Source organism: Poecile atricapillus, chromosome Z (genome assembly GCF_030490865.1).
Source record: "Poecile atricapillus isolate bPoeAtr1 chromosome Z, bPoeAtr1.hap1, whole genome shotgun sequence".
NCBI lineage: Eukaryota > Metazoa > Chordata > Aves > Passeriformes > Paridae > Poecile > Poecile atricapillus.
In genome coordinates this window covers 4194145-4221048 of record NC_081289.1, presented here as the reverse complement: position 1 = coordinate 4221048, position 26904 = coordinate 4194145, and the positions used below count along the sequence as shown (strand labels likewise).

The window sequence follows — 26904 nt, the reverse complement described above, 5'->3', positions numbered from 1 at the left end:
TATAGAAAAGGCTCAGATCAAAAGTGTGTCTTTTTCAGAAGTCTGGCACCTCTCCTCACACACCACTTCAGTTTCAAATCTGTGTTTTGAGCCTAATTTTTACAAATCTCTCCACCCCCCTTAAGAGAAATGACTGCACAGATGTAGCAGGTAAGCCTCCGCTCACTTCATATATTTAAGTATATATAAGAATATACACTTTTATATATATATACACATATATCAGTATATATACTTGAGTAATACACACCAAATGGAGGTGATAAACATGGAGGTGATAAAATTACTTCAAGCCACATCAGTGCAGTAACAGCAATAAAAAAGCATATATTACTAAAGCAATATCAAGAATATGTGATATTGCCCTAAGTTCAAGCTAGACAAAAACATTTAACAACTTGCTTACTCAAAATACAATGCAAATGGTGGTAGATTTACTGCTGCTGTTGGATCCTAAAGGTCCATTTTCTGCCTATTTAAATCTGTAGCCTTACAGCAATATCCTGCTTGTAGGTGGCTTGGTTTTGGCTTTCTAAAAGGAATGTTAATTTTGCAGGACAGTTATACAATCTAAAATCTCAACCCATTGCCTTCCAGTTGTTTTAGACAGGTAATGCCAGGAGTGATTAACTGCATTAAGTTATTCCATTCCATTCCCCAAAGGGAGACTTTTAAATTCAGTATGTATTTCTAAGAAAACCCAATACACTGTAATTCACAGAAGTTCTCCAGCATAAACTCATCTACTTGTCAACAAATCTTCAGAGGTGATTGTACAATCTTCTGAATAATCACAATAAAGAAGACAGTTCAGGGTGCAAAATACACAGATGCAGCAGGCAATAAAAGCAAAAAGCATTTTCTTAGTCTTGGGGTTAAATTAGGATTTTTTTAAGCAACATGGTAACTAAAACTGCATTCTTACTATCCAAGCCTCAGAAAAAAATCAGTCCACCTTTTGTCCCCACAGAAAGTTTAAGCAAGTCAGTGTAATCAAAACAGCAAATAATTTACTACAGATCTATCTGCTCACTAATCTGAAAATCCAAATTTTCAGGAATTTTCAATTCAGATGGCAGAGAAAGACATTCCCTGAACTCTGAGATCCATCTCGGGAGACACCAGTCTCTCTCGATTCCTCAATATATGGAGAAAAGGAATCCTGGAGGCAGCAGAGGGGAGGAAAGGGGAAGGAGAATGAGGCAGGAGGCACCCCCCAGTTGATCAGTGTTACCCACACAAACCTGAAGCTATCTGTAAATTCAAGTCATTTCTAGAACAAGGGAGCCCATTTTGGGAACATTTTTTTTTCTTTTTCCCCCAACAAAGACTTTTTTTTTCTTTTAAATCAGGGAAAAAAAAATTAAACCGTATTTTACTCAGAAGCAATCTGTCCACAGATTCCTATGCAAAGGCAGAGAGGATGTACAGATGTCAAAGCCAGCTAAAATTGGGGAGTACAAATCCACCTTCCCCTGACACTGCTGCACCTACGACACAGATTTCACAAAAGGCACTTTGCAAAGTAGTTTTCTCCCAATCTCAAAAATCCTGGCCTCTGCCCATAAGTGTTTTATTTACTCAGGATATTTACCTCTCTGCTCAATGAAAAGGAGAGAGAATGCCTTAATTTCTGTGTGTAAACTATCCCGATAAACAACCAGTTGCCAGTAGCTGGGATGCACATTGTAGCTTTTGTGATTAATATTTACTGGGATGAAGAATTCAGTCTTAAATATGAAAAGCAGGTTATTTTCTAGGAGTAAATTTATGCTTTTACCAGAGATTCATGCATTGCCTCAAACTAATTTTTAGTTGCATTTTCTACAACATGAAAATCAATATTAGATTTATCTTTCAGAAACAATTTTGCACATTCAGTAAAGGAATATAAGAAACTTCTCCCAAAACAGTGTATCACTAACAAGCACTAAAAGGAGAACCTTTTATCCACAGATTGCTCCTGTAAAAGGTAATGGAGCCAGCATATTTAAACTTTGGTCAGTAAGGAAAACAAAGTTTTCTCTATGAATATAATTTTAGCCTAAAAAGATGTTCTAAATTGGGTGATTTAAAAATTATTGAAATGCACTGAAATTTCACCTCTCGCCCCTCCAAACAAACTCAGCCTAAAATAGGACACCTAATAAAAAGGAACTAGAACAGCTTATTATTTTCAAATTAAATTATTAGCCAAACTCAGGAAATAAAATAACTCCTAAATGCTTATTTCAGAATATAAATAACTTGCATATATAGGTTGTTGCCAAATAGTGATGGCTATCAAATAAATCCAAACTGCATCATTCTTCTATGAAAGATTTCTACAAGATTCAGAAAAAAATCTGAAAGTTGAGAAAACAGAGAAGAATAATTACAAATATAAAAAAGTAACTGGAAGAGGGAAAACTAATTGTGACTGTGAGAACTTTAAGAGGCACTTACCAGGAAGATTTTGCCTGTCTGGTACCTTAATATTATACCTGTCCTTTTAGATTTACACACAGCAGTAACAAATGCTGTTAACTCCAGTCTGTTCATCATACCAAACTGCTCTCAGCACTGCAGATGCAGTGAGAACAGCAAGAAAAGATGCTCAGGGAAGATCATGAGCACCAGGGCTGAAATCAATCTTTGAAGGACACATCCAGCTTTCTGCATTCTTACTATCCAAGCCTCAGAAAGCTCATCTAGGACCTGATCGAGGTGATTAAATAGGCTGCTTCACTGGCAAAGTGGTCACATTTTTCTTCCCTTTTACCATCTGCACAAAAGTTGTTTATAAAAATTAAGCCAGATGTTCATTAAAAAAACCAAAAAAAACCCCAAACAACAAAACCATCTGCTTCTGTGACATTTTATTTCCACTAAAAATAACATTTCAGTATTTTCAGACATTCTTCCTTGTTAGTTTTGTTCCTTGTATCCTCAATATCTCACATCAGGCTTTACTAAGGAAACTGATTAATCTTACTGAAAGGATAAGGGGTATATAAGCCAAGATAAGTACATTTAATGGGGAAAATAATAGGATATAATAGTAAATCTGTTATTTGATTTTTTAAAAATACAGTTAGCACTAGTGCAATAATATCAACATCCATGTCAAAACTTTTTGTCATGTTAAGGAAACATAAACATTCAAACTTCTCAGACCTCGGCCACAGCAACCATTGAGTTTGGGTATAAAACCAGACAGAAAAATTAACAGCCAAAGACTCCTGCACTGTCCAGCTCTGCAAAGAAAACCTTTTTGCCATTTCAGACAAACAAAAAGTAGGGAAATAAAATGAAATTCTAATGAAAATAGACTGAAAATTATTTTCTTTTTATTCTTTAGCAAGAGCTTTAGAGAAAAATATTTCTGTGTAAGGGCAGCCACGGGTTACAGCCACACACAGCTGGTCCCAAGTACAAATCCAGGGCAAGCTTCCCCAACAGCAACAGGGATGGAAATACAAACTGAAAACACTTTAAGCCTCCTTCTTTCTCTGCACCTTATGCTGACTTTTCTGAACTTCTTGAACAGGTCTCCTTTTCAGGAGAAAACTGTTTCTGCTCACTTAATAATATTTTTACATTTCTGTAATAACACTTGTAGAGAAGAAAAGCTTTTTCAGTGGTATAAAACCAAGATATTTTATTTTTCCTTCAGCTTTTATTCACTCTCAGTAGCTGCAGATTTTAACCACTGCTACAAAATTTTAGAACTATGAACAGCTAGTTGGTATCACGTGTGTATCCCACGAAATACATACATAGCACAAAACATTCCTTTAATATTGAAACAAAGAGCATCTGAATAATTTTGTCTTTCTCTTTGAGACAATGTCTCAACCTATTGTGCTGTCTCTGTCAGGAGTTCACTAATTACTAAAGCTTTATGTATCTAATTACTACTATCAGTATGTCCAGAATACAGACACACTTCAAAAGAATGACCCTAACAATTGCCACTTCTACCCACAACAGATTAGGATGTATTAAGAAAAAAACCCCACTACAAGATTAGACAAGAAAAAAAAAAGATAACTTGATCAATTTTCAGATTGTTCTGAAAGAACTACAAAAATAATAGATAACTGGAAACCATAATAGAAGCTTTAAAGTTCGACATCTGACAGTATCACAAAATCTTACTTGAAAAGTCTCGGACAAAAAATTAAACATGCTGAAAGAAGACAGGCAAGTGGTAATGAACAAGTGGGGAGAGCTAGGAAGGAACTGAGAGAATATCATTTAGGCTTTATTTAATTTATGGTTTTATTGTGGCATCTTCCAAAACCAAGGGTGAGCCCACTGAATGGAACTTGTCAGAAAGTGTCACCCGGCAAATGTGGCACAAATGTTCACAGAGAATGACAGCTCTGAGAAACATAAATAAAATCACTATGCTTAGAACAATGTAAGCTGATCTTGGCATGCAGGAAAAAGATATTTAGTATATTTCAATAAACTTGTTTATTAGGAATAGAATCATGGAATACTTAGGAGTGAGAACTACTGGTACAAGGCTCTGGCAGAGAAAAGGCAGAGTACATTTGACCATAGCAAATGTGCTAGGTCAGTCTTAGTATTAGAAGATCCACAACAGAGCATGGAAACAGCATGGAGCTGTTTGTCAAAACCAGGTTCCACTTCCAACTGGGAAAATGGCATGCAAAGTGGAAAGGGCTTAGGAAAATTCAGAATTCCAGAATGATGGAAAGATTGAACTTTAAGGGAGGAAAAAAACCAAAAACATGCCAGTTGCACCTTTCGTCCATTTCATTAACATCACAGGCACATATATAGTGCTCTCTTGGCATTAGGAGTAAAGCACATCTAAACAGAAAGGCTGTGAGATCCTATCTGATAGCTCCACTGAATCTATTTCATCTCCCCTAATGGTTTAATTCTACCAAATTACAGTGACACAACAGTGAATGTTCCGATGCTATATCCATTTTAAATCATGCCTCAAACATTTGTATTTCTCAGAGGAAAAAACCCAAACACAACTGTATCTATTAGAAATACAACATCTTATGCCTGGATTCCACTAACAAGCTGAATTTCTGTGAGAAAGTTACCATAAGACTTAAGCTATTCGAGTTCACATAATACTTCCTCCACATTCTTTTTTTTTTTATTACTTAAATGCAGCTAAAATATAAAAAATATTTTGAATCAAAGTTTTTTGAATATGTCATTTTACATAATAACCAGACTTTTTGTTGCACATGAAGAAGGGTTTAAAAATAGCAGAACTTGCAGCTGTCTGAAAATTCCATGTCCAATAGCCTTAAGTCATAACTTCTCTCAGCTTGAGGCTTGGAACAATGCTGTAAAATTTTTGCACGTGTGGTATCTGAAGGGAGAAGAGTGATAGAGACCTTTTGGGCTTTTACACCTTGGGATTTTCTAGCTCATATAAAGCTCACCGCACTTTCAAGTTGGAAATTGCTCTGAAAATAGAATGCAATCTACACCTTTCTGCAATGATTTATAAAATATTACTGTTAAAACAATGATGTTAAAACTCAGTGTATAAGTCTGAACAAATATGATCACTGAATTTGCATTTAGCAGTAAATCAGATATAATAGCTAGGGTGAAAAAAACCACAGCTGTGTTTTTGGAAAACACCTAATCTCATCTGATTGAGTTTCAACAGGGAAGAGGAAAACATCTAATTTTCCAGGATATCTAAAAGATTGATGAAGAGAAAAAACAGAGGAACACAGATTTTTCTGTGTTAAATTAACAGACTCCTACCACTAACCAAATCTCTTGTTTTGCAGGGAGCAATGACATCTGCAAACCCATTTAAACTGAGTTGTATCCCTGTATCCCAAATGCTTGCTCAGCTAGCAGCTCTTTAACGTGGCACTCCACCTGGACTGATGTATTCTGCTTCAGAATACATAACAGAGACTCCTGCTCTTCCTTAAGTGATACAGAAAGGAAAATTGAGCAATAAATGTGGATGTAGCCTCTGAATAATGAGGCCCAACCAGATATCCTTACATGCATTACTGTAACAAGTTTGTGAGAAGAGCTTGGCTCTCCAAGGCATCATCTCCTGTCACCCAGCATCAGCACATCCTTGGTACCCCAAATTGATTAGGGTGCGACTGGGGACAGACCATGGTGCTGTGCTCTTCCCAAGGCTGCAACAGGAAGGGCACTGACACTGCCCTGATGGCTCTGGTTCAACTCCACAGTGTGGATTAGTGCATTAGTTATTTCCCCAAAGTCTAGCACCTGCTGCAGCCCCTTTGTGGCTCCACTGTGGCGTCTCTCTTTTTTTGGTCTCCCAAGGACTACCAGGAGCAAACCCCTGTACCTCATGCTCCAAAATGTGCCACATGTATCACACATTACGCTCTCGTTCCTCAGTAGAGATCACTGCAGAAGAACTACTAATACCACCTCCAAGAAGATACACCACGACTGTAGTCATCTGATCTCACTGCTCACACTGTCCTGAAACATTTAATTTTCCTTGCATGTGCTCATCTGGCTCCTCTCGGCTTCCCTCCTGAAGTTTCCATTCTGAAAGCAAGTAATCCCTCCCTCTGGATATATGCTTCTTTGTTTTCTTTTTGAGTGCTAGTAAGGAATTTCAAGTAAACTTAGAAATAAACACATTTAATTAGTTTTAATTAAAATGCATTTAAAATTACTAATCTTTTAGTGCTGCTAAATTCTAAAAATTTACTAATAATTTATTAATTGCATAGATATAATAATTTAAAATATTTCACTTGTGCAATGCATTTTATAGCCAAATAACACATAGCAATTTAAGATACTATATGGACTCGGACTAGGGAAAGCCTAGATTTTTCATCTGTATTATTTCCTTTGCCATATGTAACCAGATTTTGCTGTTGTTATTTAAAGAACACATATTTTGCTGTAAATGAGACATGAACGTAGACGGCAAAACAAAAACTGGAGAGAAGTACTTGGGTTTTGCAGAATAAAAGTTGCAACTTTGATACAGCACAGTGAAGGTAGGTAGGTAGGTAGGTAGATCAATATAGATTAAATAACATAAAAGAATTATAAGTTCTTGATAAGTATAGCAATAATATGCTCTCCAATAGAAGTGTGAGAGAAAAAAATCTTGAAAATCTCCACTTATAGATATAACTTTCCTTAAATTACATCAGGAGGTGTGATGACAGGACAGCTCAGGTGCCTCACTGCAGCAGGAGGCAATAGGGCTGACTATTGCTCTGGATTTTTGCCAAATGTCATTGTCAGCTCTGTGATAATTAGGAATCTGTCTCTTTGCATGAAGAAGCAAGACTTCTCCTTGCAGACTGTTTCTTACAGAGACTGAACTGCCTTAGATATGTTCATGTACCATGTACCTCTGACCAGGAAAGGTTCCAGGTTTAACAAAGGTTTGGCTCATTAAAATGAAAAGGTTACAGCTCCTTCCTGATGCCACAGAAAGGAATGACCTACCCTTCACAGAGAGTATGGCACTAATGCAGCTGTTCAAAAAGCAACCCCGACCTCTGTGGGATGCTGGGACAACAAATGCAGGGAAGGAAACAAAGTCATCTTAATTCTGGAGAATGGTGTTTAGGTGTTATCTGATCACTGTCCTGTTCTCCCCCTGTTAATTTGATACTAAGTGGACAGGACATTGCTGGGATCTCTCCCTGTGGAGCTCGCTTGTTCCCTCATCTCACTTGTCCTTTCAGAAGAAATTATCTGAGAAAGCCAAACTTACACCCATTAAGGCAGCTAAGAAACTGCAAAAACTGGACGCAGAGAGGCTGCGGTAACTCCGAGGAATCTGAGCTGTAGTCAGCTTGAAACAAGCAAAAAAGGAAGCAGGTTTTTAATCCACATCTATGCTTTTCCTCAGAAAACCAATATCTAGAGTCTTCCCCTTGAGATACTACCAGTATATTTCATCTCTTTCAAATGGCATTAAAAGGTAATAACAGCTTAATGCAAAGATGTGCTGCACTGAGAAACGGATCTAAGACAATGAGGCTGTAGCAGAAAGCTCCTCTGCCACTTAACAATAGAGAATAAGAACATTTTCATTTATTTTCACTTAAAAAGGAAGTCAGAGTCCTGTGACTGCATTGATAGGAATGATGTACACACACTTCTTTGCCTTGAACTAAGGAAAAAGGAGCTGGTTCTTTCAGATGGAGTGGCAGTGCACAGAAGTCTTCAGCTCTGCCTCCCTTTGCTCCTGATAAAAGCTTGGAGCAATGAACTCTCAGGAGATTAGCACACACACACACGCCAGCTCCAAAAACTTTAGGCAGCATACATGTTCCTTTGAGTCTTGTACATGTGTTGTGTATAATGTGCTCTTTTTGATATTAAAAAGTTGCTAAGTTGCTCTCAAGCTGGAAAGGGTTTTCCATTTAGATAAGGCCAAAGCTACTGCACAGCACAAGCACATGTGTAACACTGGAGTCTGAGAGCAGCACAAGCACTGGCCATTCCACCAGGGGCTGATAAGAATGATTCCATTTTATACAAATCCTATGGGAAGTTATTTAACCCCAACATGCATTCTTCTGGTGGCACTGCCAGCATCACCTTCCCACATCCCACACCTTTCTTTCACAGCAGATTGTAACCAGTTGCCCCGTCCCTCTGCTTGGCTCTTTGCATTTAATCACTCTGTAAGTCCACAACTTTTCTATACATTGGCTGCTAAAAATACCACATGGACGTTACTCTCTACATTATGCACAGAATCAGCCCTTATATTCATGAGAAAGAAAGAAAATTATTTTGATTAAAAAAATAAACATTTCTATTTGTCTCAGTTGCTTCATTGTCTTGGCAGCACCTTTGGATCAAACACAGTCTCTCCTCTGCAAACACAGATTTGACACCGGGACAGGCTCTACTCCCTCTCATGAAAGAGCGTAACAGCTTTACACTTATTTATCATCATTCACACACACAGGTCTAACACCAAGCTAGAAAACACACATGCACTGCTGGATTTACCCTGAAAAAAATAAATAGAGGCTTGCTTGATGCTTTCAGTGAATGGGACTGCCTTTAGCACAGCATCCCTTCAATTGCTGCTGAAACACAGGAATTGTGGTGGGAGGATGTGGCGGCTACTTGGCGGCACAGAACAGCACTGAGCTGTTTCTCCTCCATGAATTTGAAACTGCTTGGGGCATTTAGGTTGGCAGAACTCTATAACCCAACTGGAACCATGCCAGCAGGGTTCACATGCTGCTCTTGAAAAGTGAGCCACCGAGGCTTTAATCACCACAAGTGGCAAGGACTTAATTTTTCATCTCATTTGAAATATGCCAGGCTCAACAGCAGACTGAGCCTCTTACAAAGTTCCATCTATTAATCAACAGTGTTTCCTGCTTCACTGGATTGCCTTGGATGTCTCCTGTTAGCAGTCCTGCAGCAGCCCTGTTTGGCTTAGCCTGTGACCTAGGAAAATCTTAGCCCACAACAGCAGAGCACAGGAGACATTCCAACACACATGGCATATGGATCATTGATACTGCAAAATTCAACCTCCAATTTCATCTGACATTCCTCACTTTCCACACCAGTGTGAACATCTTGCCTTTAGCCAGGCAACAGGGCTAGATTTTACGATCACAGCTGTATCCAGGCTTCCCATGTATGTATACATTCCACTAAGGGATCTAGGAGATGTGACGGGAGCTCATCTCAACAGAGATGGTCCAAAAATACCTGCAAGGAGCTCAGCTCAGTGAGCTCATGTCAGAGGGAATTTCTGTGTGAAGGAAAAACTCCCTAAATAGATGTGCCCCTTGCAAAACTGAGGATTTGAGGAAATTCAGTGTTTCAGCCTGAGTCACTGGCAAACTAAACTAATTCGAAGCATAAACTACTCTGAAAATCAGCTTATCTAAGGGAAGTTTGTTATTTGCAATATCAGCATTAAGATATTATCACTTTTTAATTCTCACAAAGGTACTTTCCCCAAGAGTCCTAAAAAAATACACAATTGTGTCAATACATGCAATATTGTGACAAACCTTCACATGCTGGAGTTCATAAGTGTAACTGAACTATACAGCAACACCATGAAAATAAAATTCCACCATGTTTTTTCAGCTCATCTTGACCAGTATTATTTAATACCATGGTTTTAAGGACTTTTGAAAGAAAAGTTAAGGTCTGATGCTACAGGAGGATAAACAGATGGCTAAATGTCACCAAAATCCAAAAATATATTAATTTGCAATTCTAAAGCTTCTTAAAATTCCCCCAAAATATCCCAACCCAAGATCCCTGTCCAAGCATATTTGATTTAACTTTACCTTTACAACTTTGATTATATTTGATTTAACTTTACCTTTTATATTAAAAGACCCAAATAATATATGCACATTTTGATCACACTGAAAATATTTGTAGAATATTTTTACACGCCCAATAAAAGGTAACTAAATGTAAACTTTGCTATTCTGAACATGTAAAGCCTGTAATACAGAAAATTAAAACTGTATGGTAAAAACCCATCGATTTTCTTTAAAACAGCAAAAGAAACAAGTTATTTCTGAAAGATTACAGATGAGCTATCACCTCCAGCAGTATTGTGATTTAAAATACCCAGAGCAGAAAGAAAGCCTCATGAGTGACTGTGTTAAAAAGTTTCCCATGCAAAACCAAATGCATCCTTGTTTCATATTTAATTTGCAATAGGATCCCCAGCAGCTGGGCTGTGAGAGCTGGTGCCTTGCTGCCTGCTGAGACGGGCTCCACACGAAGGGAGCACATGATTGAAGCCTAAATCCTCAGAGCTGCACCTCAGCTCCCTTTAAAGTTAATCTGAACACACTGGACTCCAAAGGAAATGAGAAGTGAGTTTCTCTCCCTTCCTATGGCACCAGGACTTCCTGTGTTTTAGCGATTGGTCAAGAACTATTATTTCCTCCATGCTATTCCCAATTGTGACTGTCAGACGTAATTAGCGTTGTCCGCACACAAGCGCAAACTATTTGTTTAAATAAGCCTGGAATCAAAGTCCCACATGCACAGAAACCCAGAGAAACGTGGAGAAACTCGGAGAATATTAGGATTCAAATATGCTGTGCCTGAACGAACATGCTGCTCTAAATATTTAGAAATGCAAAGTTCATTTGCTGAGATGAATATCCATAAAAATCTATGCAAGATAAGGGGTATTAAAATTATTCACTCTCCAGTTCAGGATGGATTATTTGGCCAATCTGTTAAGCTGTACCTCTCAGACACCCAGAATCTGTACCATCCTCCTCCCCTCAGGGAAAAGAGCTCATAACGTTTGAAGAAAAGTATGCTCCATCCCAACCGTAGGAATACACATGAAACACAGAGTCTTCCTTTAACACAGCCCTTTGGAATGGGAAAGCAGCAGACATCAACAGTGAGAATGCAGAGGGCAAACAAGTTCACCAAAGAAAATAAATTAAGCAGAAGGTTGCAGATTGTAAAGTGGCCAGAAGAAAGGCCATTTAAGTTGTTATCGACCTCTTTCAAACACATGCATGCAGAGCTGAACTTTAGTTTATCTCTCCATATAAAATACCACCCCTGGCAGCGTGGCGTCATCGCTTATAACCATCACTAAATATTAATCTCAAACCAAGTCAGAGAAATTTGTGACTTACTGTGTTACCCACCTGAAGACCCATTGTTTTCCAGCCTTGGGCTAAGTACAAGCCAGATCCAGCCCTGCTCAAGTTTAACACTGCTCCTCAAAAACACAGGTATGCTATGGTAGGCTTTGCTTAACCGACCCAAACAATGCACATTTATACACAACGAGCATACAGGGTTACATTTTACCCAGTCAAGCTGTTCAAAGAAACAGAATCCAAACCAGAGAAATACAGAAAAATACCATCTTGTCAAGTCATCAGAACACCATTAATGTTTCTAATGAGTGCAATTACAAAAATGAAAGATTCCAAAAAAACACAGCTAAAGATGAACTTTAATTATCCAAGCATCTGGCTGCATGAACCAGGGTCATGTCTCCAAATGCCTTCACATTTGAACTCTCCCCATTATCCATCCAACTTTGCATTTCTCCAAGTCTTGAAGAATTAACTGGAGTTGGCTACACACAAAAATGGGTTATCCCTTCCTAATGACTTACCCAGTCACTAGCACTCTCTTTAGCTGGGAGCTGGAGAAAACAGGAGCGTGTATCAAAGGTGAAGACTGGAAGAAGATGATCTCTAAGGTCCGTTTCAACCCTAATTCTAAGAAGACACTGAAGTCAAGAGCTGTATGGTAAAGTTAAAGGGCTTATCTGTGTGTGGCAAAAGACAAATAATTCAAATGAGCTTTCTTAGTCATAATTTTAAAAATCAGAAGGCAGAATTTCTTAATCTTAGCCTGGACTGTACCACACACAGAAGTTTATAATGAGTCATTCCCCTGATTAATGCAAGAGAGATACAGGGTCCCGTAATCCACTCATGATCTTTGTCTAGACAACTTTTTTTTCTGATGCTGAGATCAAGGTTAGGCTCAGCTACGCTTGAAAATGTGCACAAAACACCAAGCAGTATCTATTCCCAAACAGCTCCCAGCATGGATGTTTTTCACAGGAGGTTAAGAAACATTTCAGACGCTTCAGAGGTGTTAAACTGAGAAAAGTTACTCTCCAAGTAACAGTTCTCTGAGCAGTTGTGTAATTTGGAACAACTACCTGGAGGGCCAGCTCCTGAATTCCAGGTGTGAACCATTCCCTGTGTCCATGTAAATGCCACAGTTGCTAATAAGTAGCAGGAGGATGCTGGCATTGCTTAGGGCCACATGTCTCAAAATCAGACACACATATGAGGTCTCAACTGACAGGTTCTACTTCTACATCCTAGTACAAAATTAACGTTTGCTTGGACTGAGACATTTCTCCAGAAGTTTGGCACAAATTCCCATGCAGGGAGGTAGCAATCAAATTTGTGGCTTTGCTCCCAGTAGCTAAAATGATTTTTATTTGTTTTTTAAGTGCCAGGAATCACTAACATGTTCATTAAGTTAAAGCATCCTTGGTGGCAGAAGTCAGAGAAAGAAAGAAAGAAAAGCATTTGTTTAAAGAAAAATAGGAAACATTCCTGCATGAAAACACTGAAGGATAATAAAGTTACATGGTCAGCCCTTAAAATAGGCCAGTTGTGCTTCTCTTTTATCCTGCTTAAAGAATCAGGCAGACTTTTCATTTCCCGCTCTCTTCCCTCAAGTCCCCAAAAATACTCAGGGCAGTTGGAGAAAGTTTGAAAGGCCCAAGAACAGTAACACCCAGCTATCAGACAATAACCTAATTTGAAACTTATGCTTTCAAAGGCACAAAGGTGTCTGATGATCCAGCTGAAATAAAATCCTCGAGCATAGCTGCAGTAGACAGTGCAGGAAGCAGCACAGGCACTAAACAAAGTCACACATTGTCAGAAAAGGGAAAAAACTGATCTGACGTGACGAGTCAAGACAAGTGACAAAAGTTTTGCTGAAAAAGGATCAGTAGGAAATTAAAATCATGACAGCATTTCTGTTCAAAATACACAAGACAATAGAATCCTTTTATCACAAAGTCCCATTTTCTCCTCCAGTTTTATTCGAACCAAAATTGCAATTTGCACATCACAATGCAGTGAAAGGATCCATGACTTTCATTCCCATTCCATGTAAATAATTTACTGCAAAAGGCTGGCTTTTATCAGGCAACTTCTGTGTTTTGCAGTTTTTATTTTTGAATCCTTAAGAATCACTAACTTGTAAGTTATCTAAACAGGTCTGAAAAACAGAAAAATCTTTGTGAGAAGGTTTTAAAAGAATGCTATCCCCTTGAAGTCACATTAGCTTCATTTCAATTGCTATATGCAGCAAATAAGACTAGACAGCTTAAGAAGCTAAACCAATAAATTTTCCCAATGCTGAATTTTTATAGTTAGTTTTACTAACTCCTTGCTATTACTTGTAAAAAAATGGAGGCAGTATCTTTATAAAATTTATTTTCTGATTTGCTTCATGTATAGCCAGGTTCCACCTGGTTTATTTATTTTAAAGGATAAAACACGTAAAAGACCCCAACAAACAAAAACATGAAAATTCATCACAAGCCTCTCCTACAATTAAACAAAAACATTTTTAATCCATGTCCTCCATTCCCCACTTCCAGCTGCCATTAAGTTTCTTAAAAAATAGCAAGAGTTGTTGTATTTTTTTTTCAAAAGACATGAATTATTAGAAGCTAGGTACTAGTCCCCTAGACAATATAAAAATAGTGCATGTGTCTGTCTCCACAGTCGACAAATCCCAGCTACGTGATTTAGTTCCTACCACAGATAAAATTTTACTATGGCACTTATTACATTGATTTTTTTTTTCTACAAGTGCTGCAAATTAACGAAGCTCTCCTGTGAAAATCTATTTAACTCCACATTAAAAAAAAACCACAAACTTCATTAAATCCTTTTTTGCAGGATTTCACTGGAAATTATGCTTTCGATTATGATACAACTCCTTAAGAAAAGGCAGAGATATAGTTGTCCTCCCAACTACAGCTTTATCAGCACACCTTCCAGAAAAATTATTTTTCTGTCTAATGGCAAGATTTAAACCAGGCACATTTTCTGTACACTTTTTTTTGTTCCTGTCTCATATTTTCCCTTTTTCCTTTGAAACCTGCCTCTCCTATTGGCTCCTTCCCAATGCCTTTCTTCTGGCTGCATCTCAAGCTTGGCTGCTTTTCTCATTTTGTCTGTTTCTCCTGTTGCTCCTTCCTTGCTGGGCTGCTGCAGATGTGAGGATCCGTCCTCACAAAAGCAATCAGACTCTCAGTGCACTGCACACACAGGTAAAGGATGCCTGTGAGTGTCAGCAACCAGGCACAGCGAGCAGCCAGGAGCAAAACCTCCACACTCTGGCAGGGCTTTAACTCTTCAGGCTGCTCGAATACACAGTACCTATTTCTCGAGGAGTGGTGGTTTCCTAACCAACTACACTGGAAAAGCTCTGTTGAAAAGATCATTGCTGTTTTAGAATCATTGGTGCAGCTGCTAGAATGAGGAAGAGTTAGTCTGTGGGGTTAAACTAGAGCTGGGGAAAGGCAGAAAAGTCAAAAAACGACAACAGCAAGACCTGTGTTACCAAAATGGCAAAGTGATCCCCAGGATCCCTTTAAAAGCCCATCACATTCTGATTTACAAAGAGGGACTGGCTTTGTTTAACCCTTGGAGAAACCAGAGATTGAAATCACTCTGGTCTGAGATCCATGATTTGCTACATTCCATTCTAGACCATGGCCACAGAAAGCACTGCCAGCCTGACGGGGCAGTGACAATTTTTAAGTTCTGCTCTATTTTCCCACTGGAGCTCGACACTAATGCTTTTCATCACCCTGATGCTTAATGCTTTGTACAATTACAATTCTAGCACTGGTAGAACCTAGACACAAAAATGTGTTCTTTTGATTAGCACCTTGCTTCACCAGCACCCCCAATTCTCATCAATTCAAACGAGATTTGCAGAAGCTACCACAGCATTAAAAAAACTAGAGATGTGCTGAGGTGAGCTGCAATTTGACAGCTGGGTTTCCACGCTTCCAGGTGGCTGAAAGCATCAGGTTTTGGTAGGTAATAGGTCCTAACATCACATCAACAGCAAAGAGGGGAAAAGGCAGGACTGTAAGAAGATCAGCAATTTTATGCTTTGATCTGACAGTGAAATAAAATGCTCTGACAGAAAAGGCTACAAATAAATCTGAATTTGTAAACTGTGCCAAGAACTTGTCCTGACTCAATGATCAGAAATACAATGACAGTGCTTGAGCATACATTACCAGGAATGAAAGACAACAAAATTTAATGCCTGGTAAAAATTACATTTGTTCCCACACCATTTTTAAGGAGAAGGAGCTGAACCTCTAGGAGTGGGAGTGAAGTGGTTTGAAGCAGAGGACAGAAAAAAATGCAGCTGGAATCGCAGAGAAAGTCTGACTCTCTAAAAGCAACCCTTCTCCCCACAAAATATCTAAACTAGTGAGAAGAGACTCCCACGTTTTCTCCCTCATATCCTGCTGCCATGCACCTGCACAATTAGAATGTAAGAGAGGAGTAAGTGTCTAATGTAAATACCACAGACTGTGAACAGTACTGCACACACAAAACCAATGTGTTTTCTTCAGTTTTACAGACAGAGAAGCAGGGATGGACTGCCTGTGACTTCAAAAAGTCACAAAAAGAGAGCAGTTGGCATGAAGTGGTTATATAAAAAAATAAAAATTATTATCGTTGTTGTTGTTATTATTATTAGTAGTAGTATTATTATTTTTAATGAAATTATATCAAGAGGCAGCAAGTACAGGTTGAGATTAATTCCAGGAAGCTTAAAAATAAGGATACCGTGGCACATGAAGATTTACAATGCGCTTTTCTTTGTTTTATTCATGGAGAATGGTACATGTTCTTACAACACTAGGACTCTCAACATTATCACAAAATGTAATAGTGATTATTATTAGCTGTGGAGAAGTATCTGGGCTTTCTGAGCTGGCCTAGTTTCAGCACATACGGTTTTGCTTCAAATGCAATCAACAAATTCTATGAAGTTGATTTATTATTGCAAAATGTATGTTCTCTTGCATTAAAGCACAAGAAATAAAGCATGACCATCATGTTTTGTAACTAATTTATTTTTTTCTCCTTTTTTAATCTGTCTTACAACTTTACCATGACATTTTAGTGACAACAGTGCTAAACTAACTCAAAAACAAAAAGGAGAGTAATTAAAAATAGACAGACAGCGAACATCATGATACATTGCCATAAAATTATCCCTTCAGTGTCCTTTGTAAAAATACTGCTAAAAATCCAACATTTTCCATGGCAATACTGAGTCAGATTGTTTTATAATATGTAGAATTATATATGCAGATCCTCACAGCACAAGCATTTGCTTGCACTCCACATTTAAGGCAAGGAAACATTTTCTGCTTTCTTGGAACAAAATTTGTATCACAGAACTTCTGACTGACACAATTTACAGATCCTGAAAACTTATTTGTCTTCCTCCCTTTCCCCCACAACTTCAGGAATCACTCAGAGCTCTTTCAGAATTTCTTACTGTTGAGTACAATGAAAGAGACGGCTCCTCTCACACGGCAAGGGCTTTCTGCTCTTACGGATTCTCTGGCAGTGATAACCAAGATATCTCTGTGCTGCTGGGCAGCCACTGCCTAACCTGAACAACCACCAGTTCTGGAGTAAGTGGAAATAAGAAGTTGGTTACATGTGCAGAACTAAAGGACTTTTGGGAAGGAGGGCAGCAACACCTACTGGTCGTGGCGCAGACTGAACACTGCTTTGGTTTGGTTTTTAATTTAACAGTACTGAAAAAAGAGTTTTTTCTTACTAGAAGTGGCTACATTATTGCTAAAATGTATCAGCACTCATAATTTCTGACCCCTAACAGTAAATAAATATTCATAACTGAGCTGAGCTCTAGGCTTTAATATAAAATGGGACATAAGGAGTCCTGCTTATGATTCCTTAAAGTCACTGAAGGATTTACATCGCACACCCTAATGTGCACAAAGCCTTTCTCAATTTCTAATTATTGCCTACTCAAAGCAACTCAAATATTAGGGACTGAACAATCTGAGCAGTCTCATTTTTTTCCTACACTATAAAATACTGCAAAGTATTCAAATGGCTTCTGCAATTCTTCAGTATTTTTAACATGCATTCCTCTAATCTCCAAAAGTAAGTTTTTCTTCCAAATATTACTTGGAATAACATAGAACAAAACATATACAGCAGTTCTGTGATGCACCTCATCCCCTTCAAAAACGAACCACAGAGCATCAACACCATTTTCAGAAAACACTTAAATTCAAAATTAAAATGTCCTCAGCTGTAAATTTTTTAAATCAACTATAACAAATCTGCGTTCAGCAACTGTATTTAATGCTTCCTTTAAATTTCCATTTAAAAAATATTTCATTAATTTTTTCAAGTTGTGTGTGTCTATATGTGCGCTGATACACTACCCTTAGGCATCAGAAGTTTTCCTGGTTCTCATCCAACTTTGGAAATAATATCTTCTTGCTTCAGGTGTTAAAAGGATTCATACATTATTTATAAGGACTGCTAAAATCTAACTCCTGGATCTAACTTGCAAGAGAAAGAGTATAAAAAGTTACATATAGGAAAAAAAAGAAAAAGCACAACTGTCCCCATTTCAATTTTTAGCCTCTCTTTGTATGTCGGGTATTGTCAGGCTGAGTCTGTAACTCTCCTCTCTCCCTCCCCATGCTCAGATATTTGTCTGCAGCTGTTTTGAGCCTCGCTGGATTTGACTTTTCTTGCATATTTTAGAGTATCATTTTCCAAGGGAAAAAAAAAACAAAACAACTGCAACACTGCTGGGCAACTTGTTACACTTCAAAGATGCCAGATTTCTCTGACAGAATGGTGTTTGTTTACCTCCTGAAGAATCAGGCCAAAGCAAGTAGCCAGAACAGGGGAGCTAAAATCCCCATTCACATCTCAAAGTCTTCTTCCTCAGTACTCTTCTTTTATATATGCTGTCTACACATTTGATATTTATATTTTGTTCTCCTCTTCCTGGTTTGAGAGAGTTCATTGTTAAATTTTTAGAACAATCTTTTTAACAAACTTCACAAGGGTGACACTTCAGGATCTCCTTACTAATTTAAGAAAGTATTTCTGTTTTGAAAGCAGTTCAACTTCCTGGGTTGTATTAAGGCAAGAAGCAGTTCAGTGTTTCAATAGTAATATAGTTATCAATAAAATAACATAAAAACTACATCTTACTATAACAATAATAAAATAGTTATCAATAGCAAGAAATGCTATTGATCTATAAAACACAACTAAAAGAAACAGAAAATTAAAGTCTACAGAGCCTCAGAAATACTCACCAGGATGAGTAAATCCTCACTTTGTTACTGGAATGAGCATATTTGTTCAGAACACACCAAACCCAGCACCTGTTCCTCACCACAATTTCACTTGCTCTAACTGGAGTACAAAGCAACTGCATTTTTAGCTGAACATGATGTAAGAGAGCCTGAACATACACTTCCTACAGCTTGCTAAACTACTGGAATACTACCCCATGCCACACTTGTACCAGCACAGCAATGGATTTCTTTGCCCAACAAGGTGATGTTGCTTATATTCATCCTTACGCTGGGCAGAGTTTTTACACCTATTTCAACAAACAGACTTTGAGACCTTCATTCCTAAAAAAGAGCAATATGCACAATAGAGCACGATATCCCTTCTGTCCCCACACAATTCTAAACCAAGTATCTTGTGCAGGTTGCAGCTGTTTTGGAAAATTATGTTCTTCTGTCTGGGATTTTTATGCCCACTACCTTACATATATTTATTTCCATACAAAGTACAGTTGTGTGCTGTTCACTATTCAAAGGGCAAGTCAAACTAGGTCATGTTTCTTAAAGGTTTATCTTATTAGCAATCAAGTCTCATATAGCTGAAAATTAGAGAAAACAAGTATGCTTTTTCCACTGCCACAGTGAAAATTCTCAGGTTATTTGCATCTCATAGCACTTGTATAGTTGGTTTCACTGTTTCCTCAACCTTTGCCTCTGTGGGACAAGAAAGGGAAGGAGCAGCTGGATGATGAAACCCTAATCAATGTTAGCAAAGAGAATTAAAAGCCAGTACAATGCCTCTAAAATACTCTTCCATATTTTAAAGCTGAATTCATTTTAATTGGAAAAGGAGGCTTTTCTGTTTGGTTGGGTTTGGGTTTTTGGGTGAAATTTGTCACAAGTAAGGAGAAACAGCTATCAGGAGTAGGAAATGCTGTGTCTCACCAGCCTTCCTTCTTCTACCTTTACCAAATTACAGAAGCCCTTGCAGGACGCATAAGTGGGAGGCTAACACATAAAAGGTAATGCAGAGCATTCATTCCTACTGTCATCTCAAAACTTAAAATTTAGAATGCATTATTGAAACATGGGGTAACATGGTGAATTTTTGGCACCAGTTAATCTGGAAGGAAAGTAAGAATGGTGGAGAACAAACCTGCGACAGCACTGCTACCTGTTTTGCAACCCTGCTTGGGTAGCACCCCATGGGCCCTTCCTGTGCCACTGCCACAGGGCAGCACAGCTTGAGCTGCTGAAGGATGCCCACAAATACCCAAATACACCAAAACTGAAAGCAAAGGATTGATTTCACACCTTCTTGAGAGGAGACAATAGGTGGCAGGTAATCAGGGATGTACTCCTTCCTCTCTTCTGCATCCTTACTTCCCAGCTGGGGGAACTGGAGGACATTGTTCTTGCTGACGGGGAACGAAGGGATTTGATGTGCAAAAGTGACAGGTTCAATATTGTGTATGTAATCTTCCAGCTCATGCAGGTTAACCCCCATAAGCTTGAAGGCATCGCCTACGTCATCCAAAATTGGATCTGTGCGGCCATCTGGAACAAAAAAAAAACAACAGAACAATATTTTCATACAAATCTAGGTTAAAAAATATTTTCATACAAATACAGGTTAAAAAATTCGACCTTCAATATACTTCAAGATACTTCAGGATTACAGTTCCCCAGCTCACCACCAGTAAGAGAGATGGATTGACTACTCCACAGCTCCACCAGCTTACTTTCAGGAGGGTTTTGTTTTGAGCCATCACTTTGTTTCAAATCATACCACTGAAGAAGTGCACTCCAGGAAGCAAATCAAGCCCAAATGAGGGAGCAACAACAGGCAGCTTTACCTGGCAACAGTCAATTAACACCATACAACCCCATATGCAGAAAGTGTTCTTTATCAGTATGAACAGATCAAACATTATTTCTCAGCCTAGAAGAGCAACAATTTCATTTTTTTGAACTGACTGTAGTTTACAGAGAGAAAAGGAAAAAGAAGCCTCTTGATATAAAAAAAACCCTTCACAAAGTATCTTTCCACCTGTAGAGGAAATTTACTGGCTTCATAAACTATGAGCCACTTCATCTACTGGTTAGCTACTCCTGGATAAAAGAGAGGAATATTAAATAGTGGTCTGATGAGGACAGAATATTTTATACTATACTTCAGGGGCTGATTTTTTGGGGTGAAACTTAAGTTTGATTCTACAGAAAAAATCTTATTTTCTTCATAAAAAGTAAAGTGAAACCTCACTAGCCAGGCAGTCAGGATCTTTATTTAATAAGATCTCCAAGCAAATAGTCCAACAGAGGATGCAGTTTGTGCTGTACAATTAATTTGGCTCAAAGCTTTAAATGACACTTGCAGAAGCCCAAGTACCTCAGTTTCCCTGGCTTGACAGAGGAAAATCCCTCAAATGGCCTCCGGAGGGAGAACTGGGCACCTGGCTTTGGCAGCCAAGGCACCACTTCGAGTCTCTTCCCGACTTTTCATAACAACAATAACCCAAAAACAATGCTGTAAACCCCAAACATGATTTTAAATGCAATAAAATGATATACTGAATTATTACAATTCTGTAGAATTGGCTTATGAAGATATTACATCCCTATATGATGATAAGCTGTGATTTACTTTAAAAAGTAATTATGGAAAAGCAGCCTGTGTTTATTGAAGGAACACAATGGCTATTGTGGAGCCCTGGCTCCAGAGAATGGGGGGATGCTCTTTTGTTTGTCCTTTAACCTAATCTCTTCTTGGTTTATCTTGAAGCTGAGGCAGCTGAGAGAGCTGGTTCTCACATCACTGCATGAATTCCAACCCCCAGCCAACTCACGCCTGCAGGTACGTTTAGAAAATGAGAATTTTGTTCTAGAATTTCCCTTCTTAAGTCTTGCAGTCAAGATAAGGATAATACTCAGATTAGGGGGTTGATTCTCAGCTCTCCAACACCGGCCTCTTGTGTGACTCCGGGCAAGTCTCGCTTGTGTTTTAATTCTTTCCACAGCTAAAAGGAAGATCAGACCAAGTTACTGCCAGTTTTACCCTCCTGTATTTGGAATGTGAACTCTGCAGGGTGAGAAGCACCTCAGAGTTTGTGTTTGTGTAAGATACCTGGTACAAGTGCAATACCACTTGGCTCTGCAAACTCCAGACTTGCATGCACATAATTACACAAGGATATCAACACTGCAGAGCAGTTAGGAGACCCTTATACTTCTTTGGGGGGGGAAGTGTATTTTATGCTTAAAAATTACATTCAGATAATTGACACTACTAAGAAATTTTGTGTTGTTGCTTCTAGTTGCTCTTCAGGCTATGAAGATACCTATGAACTCAATGAAGCATTTTCTAAGGTGTCAAGATTTAACAGGTACAAGTTTGACAAACAGGTGAGAAGAAAAACTTGGGGAAAACTTTTCAAAGGTCTTTTCCTTGATCTGCACAGGATCTTTTTAAGCTGCAGAAAAGTGTGCTGACATGATTAGCAAGTGATAAATGCTAAAAAGGAATTCTTTCTACAAGTGCTTTTTAAGAACACTTGGAAAAGCAGCAGCTACTAAGTGTAACTGAAGCATGGAAATATTTAACAACTGTATCACAAAACAATTACGTGTGTTAGAAAGTGGGTTCAAAAGGTGACCAAAAAAACCCCAAAGAAGATTCAATTTTCCCACAGCTTTGACATTTGCCTCCAAAGAGACAATGCCAAGTTTAAAGTTTGATTGAAAACTAAAAATAATGTTTAAACCTGCACATGTCAAGGGGATGAAAGGATGGAGCAGTTAACCCTTCTTTTCAAGACAGTGTCCTCAGTGATAAAAGTGTTTGAAAAAAGTATCAGGTCTATATTCATAACTGTATTTAAAATCAAACCAGTTGGAAACTATCACAGCATAAAAATGCATTAAATGTATTTCTAGGTTATTAATCAAATTAAAACTATACACTTTTATTTCAACAGTTTAGCATTTCTCTTCACTGTCTGGCTTAATAAAAAATCAGTAAAATAGCAGAAGCCAGACACATGAAAGGGAATGCTGACAAACATGTAATACACTCTCTCCTGGTGTTTCATTTAGTCTTAGGCTTCTTTCTGTGAGTAAAGGATGCCAAGAAAAAAAGTTAAATCTGTGCCTACTGAACTTATCTCATTATGCTTCACATATCTGTGCTATCCTCAGTTTAAAAATTCAGATGCTGAAGCCTCCCAGTGAAATAATTAATCTAATGTCACACAGCAAGTCAGTGCCAGATCACAGACACTTCAGAGATTTGGTTTCCAGTCTCTTGCTGTTCTTTATACCACAACAGTTTAAATACTATCATTGTTCAGGGCTGGGAAGAGATGGAAGGAGATGGGAATAGTTTATCCAGCAAGTTACAACTCTCATCCCTTTACCTCATGAACTGTGAACTAGGAAAATACCTTTCTCACGAGCTTTTAAGCTGCACTATCTCCCAGAATGGGAACTGTGCTCCCAAAGTGGTAAAGCTGTGGCAGCAGCAGAGCTAAATTAAGACCATTTGGTCTCAAAACAGCCCACCAGAAACCTGTGGGAATGGTCGTGCAACTACGATATTCTCAGTCTCCCTGGGCATGAGAATAAGCACCAGGTGAGGAAGAATCTGCATGTGGAACTGCATCCCAAAAGAGTACTGGTCTGAAATTATGGGCAGAGAGAATCCAGGCAGAGCAGAGTATTTGTGTGGAAAGTTATCCAGCCCTCAGCCCCACTGCTCAGTATCACCTGCAGATCAATCAACCTGTCTACAAGGAAAACGAAATCAAATACAAGAATGGAGCACTAAACTCTCATACAAACAAGGGTTTGGGCTGGGGGAAAAAGGATTTCTTAGAAGCTCTTAAAGCCTAGCTATTTTTGCAAAAGTCACAAGAATTCCTCCAGAAAACAAGCTGGCCAGTGCTCATATCATCCAAAGGCACTGTGAGGGAGTTGTGTGGAATTAGGGAACTGTCTTACTTGTCTTAAATTCAGTCTCAGGACCAGCTGATTCCCTTTTGCCAAACTCTCCCCCACCACCTCCTCCTTCCTGGCCCAAAGTTCATATGAATGAGTGAAAATTTAACAGGCAAGTGAGTACAGAGCAGAAAAGCCTTTAGTTTCATGCCAGGTTTCTTAAAGGAAGTAACTACAGTTCTGTAATAAATATACTGAGAAAAATTAATGAGTCACCACCAATGCTACATGTACACATGTTATAAATAGCTCAGCATTCCCCCTCATGGCTGCTGTAAAAGAGATTTTTATTTTTTTTTTCCAGATTTTATTTTAACCAGCAAATTATTAGGTATAGCTCCTTGGTATTTTAATTACAGGCTCTATCACAGATTCCCTGTGCTCCAGCACGTCACACAAAGTTACTCCAGGATAAGTGTTTCAAGGACACAACATAACTTCCACCCAGCAAAGTCATAAGCATGAACAATAGGTTATTTAATAAGTATAGATGCCTTACTTAAGGCATCTTAAGTGGGGAAAAAGGGGTCCTATTAATGTAGTTACCAGTCAGGCAAAAGCATCTTCTTGCTATTGGTGCTCAGAGTCTGCTATTTCTCCCAGTAACTTCAGAAATGTCAAGCAAAAAAACACATTGTTCTTCTTTATATTATTAGCCAGTAAGAAGTTAATTAGCTTAAAAACATCAACACTTAAGGTTATGAGGACATAAAATGTAGACTTATAATGAATGTTACAGGCCCAGGATAGATCCTTGTTACAAAGTCATTCAAGGACCAGCAGCAGGAATCGGCTCACTTAAACTGATCATCAAAATCTAATCCTTTAATACAGATTATTACTGTAGAGTGGTAAGAATGAAGTAACTAAAAAGAAAAAAAAAAACAAAGACAACACATGAGGTAAATTTAACATTACAAAGAAAGAAAAAATTGGCTGATGTCAGGTGAATTCTCTCCTCTGTGGTAATTATCAGTGAAAATATTGGTCTGCTGTTTGCATTCTCCCTTTGCTATAATGAAGGTTAAAGGAGAGACTGTGCAGACATTGGAGCAGCTTTGGAGCCAGTTCTGCCTTGGAAAACATTTTGCAATATCGGCAATTTTTCCTTCCAGTTATAATACCGTGTTCACCAGATCAGAACCTGCCTTTTAACAAAAATGCAGTTGCATTAATAATACCAATTTCAGTATGGTCATTAATATTTTTATATGTATATATAATTAGTATGTAGTCCTGCAAGGAACAGGACTTGGACTCAATGATCCATGTGGGTGCCTTCCAACTTGAGATATTCTACAATTCTATGTTTGCATAAAAATAATCTTCAAAAAAAGTAGTGAAACAATATGAAACTAAAGACGAACTTTTAAACTTTATTTCCTAACTGTTAGCAAATTTCAGGGGGGGGGAAAAAAATAAATCACAGTATATCCAAGCATAAGCTCAAGACTGAAAACTGAAAGAAAGCAGAGGAAAATCCGCCTCTAAATTCAAGAAGTTCATTATCCAGCTTATTACACTTCTAGTTGTACTAGCAGATAATCTAAATTTGTCCTGATGAAATACGTCCAGGTGCCCTCAGTGATAAAGTAGCTTCTATCTGACTGTTTTTTAGAGCAATGTAACAGAAAAAAATACTTTAGGGGGGTGTGAATGACAAGTCCCCTCCTCATCCTTCCCATGAACTGCACCACTCACATAAATAGACTGGAAACTGACCTGCCTTAATGGATGTGTTAAGAGGTAAAACATGACATATTCTGCATGTCTATAACCCACCACCCCACAGCCAAGCTACATTAGCTAAATTCATGGCAAACAAAGCAGATTCTGATCTGCCCTCATGGACAGCTCCCCAGTAAAAAAAATCCAACCTATATCATTCCAGAGCAGGTAAATCAAAGCACCAGCTCTGCCACCCCTCTGTCAAAGCACCTGAAATAGGAGTGCAAAACAAAGTGGCACCTAACAGGGAGCTTTTCCCTTTTCACCTCTCCTTAAAACCAGCAACAACAATGCAGAACTCTGCTCTCAGAAACCACTCTACATCCGTTTGTTTTGTAGCCTGATACCTTAATTACATACTCCAACACTGGTTTTCAAATATTTAATTTCAATTTTAGGACAAAACAGCACACAGCATACTGAATAGAGCTCCTTTGACAAGCTTTCCACAAATTTGAGCAGCATAATATGGTGTATTTTAAGAGGAAAACCCTGATTTTCTCCCTGTAAGTTCATCCTCTCCTCCACCCCCAACACAGCATTCAGAAGCATTTCACGGCATCAAACACATCTCAAAACCGCTTTGCAAATCCTTTTGCCTTCTCTTTGCAGCCACAGAAGCTCCCATCAACTACAGCTACTGTAAATGCAAAGAAACAACAGCAGAAAAGTAATGAAAATCTTGAATGTAGCTCTCCTAATGGGATGTAACAGCTGGAACAAAGATCTAACCCAGCTGGGAGAGCCATAATTTTCTTCTGCAAGTGAGAGAACATGTGAGCAGCGATGACAGGCTTTTCACAGCAATACCACGGTGTCTCAACTACGTCAGAGTAAATCCATTCAGTTTGGAACACAAAGATTATGTCCCTCAGCTGACAGCCCTGCTAACTCAAACCCCACTGGTTTGACTCCGAGATAACGCCCTGACAATGAAGATGCTACAATTGGAATTTAATTAATTCTACTTATGCAAAACCATGGCAGAATTCAGCTCATTCATCCAGAGCTGGGTTTGTACAGTAACTTATTTTAGGAGCAAAAGGAAACAATTCTGAAATCGCAGGGAGATGTCAGCTCAATATTAAGATGTCGTTTTACAAACCTTTTTAAAGAAAGAAATACAGGCATCGTTTTAAGAGAGGTGATACAAAAAATATCACATCACTGGCACAAACAGAGCATATTCCCCTTCTCCTCAAAGATAAACAAACAAACAAACAAATCTAAAACCACCAAAGATTGTGATACTTGTGGTACTTCCTTCCCCACTCATAGAGGCAAAAAATGCCTTT

General features: G+C 38.4%; 1 protein-coding gene across 1 annotated transcript in view; it reads right to left on the bottom strand.

The window, feature by feature from the left end:
- The window catches only part of LOC131573115 (transcription initiation factor TFIID subunit 3), a 111862-nt gene that overhangs the window by 81288 nt on the left and 3670 nt on the right, over positions 1-26904 (bottom strand). The window contains exon 2 of the mRNA XM_058826717.1: positions 20204-20446. Within this exon, the coding sequence (XP_058682700.1) occupies positions 20204-20446 (243 nt within the window). The remainder of the gene's footprint in view (positions 1-20203; positions 20447-26904) is intronic.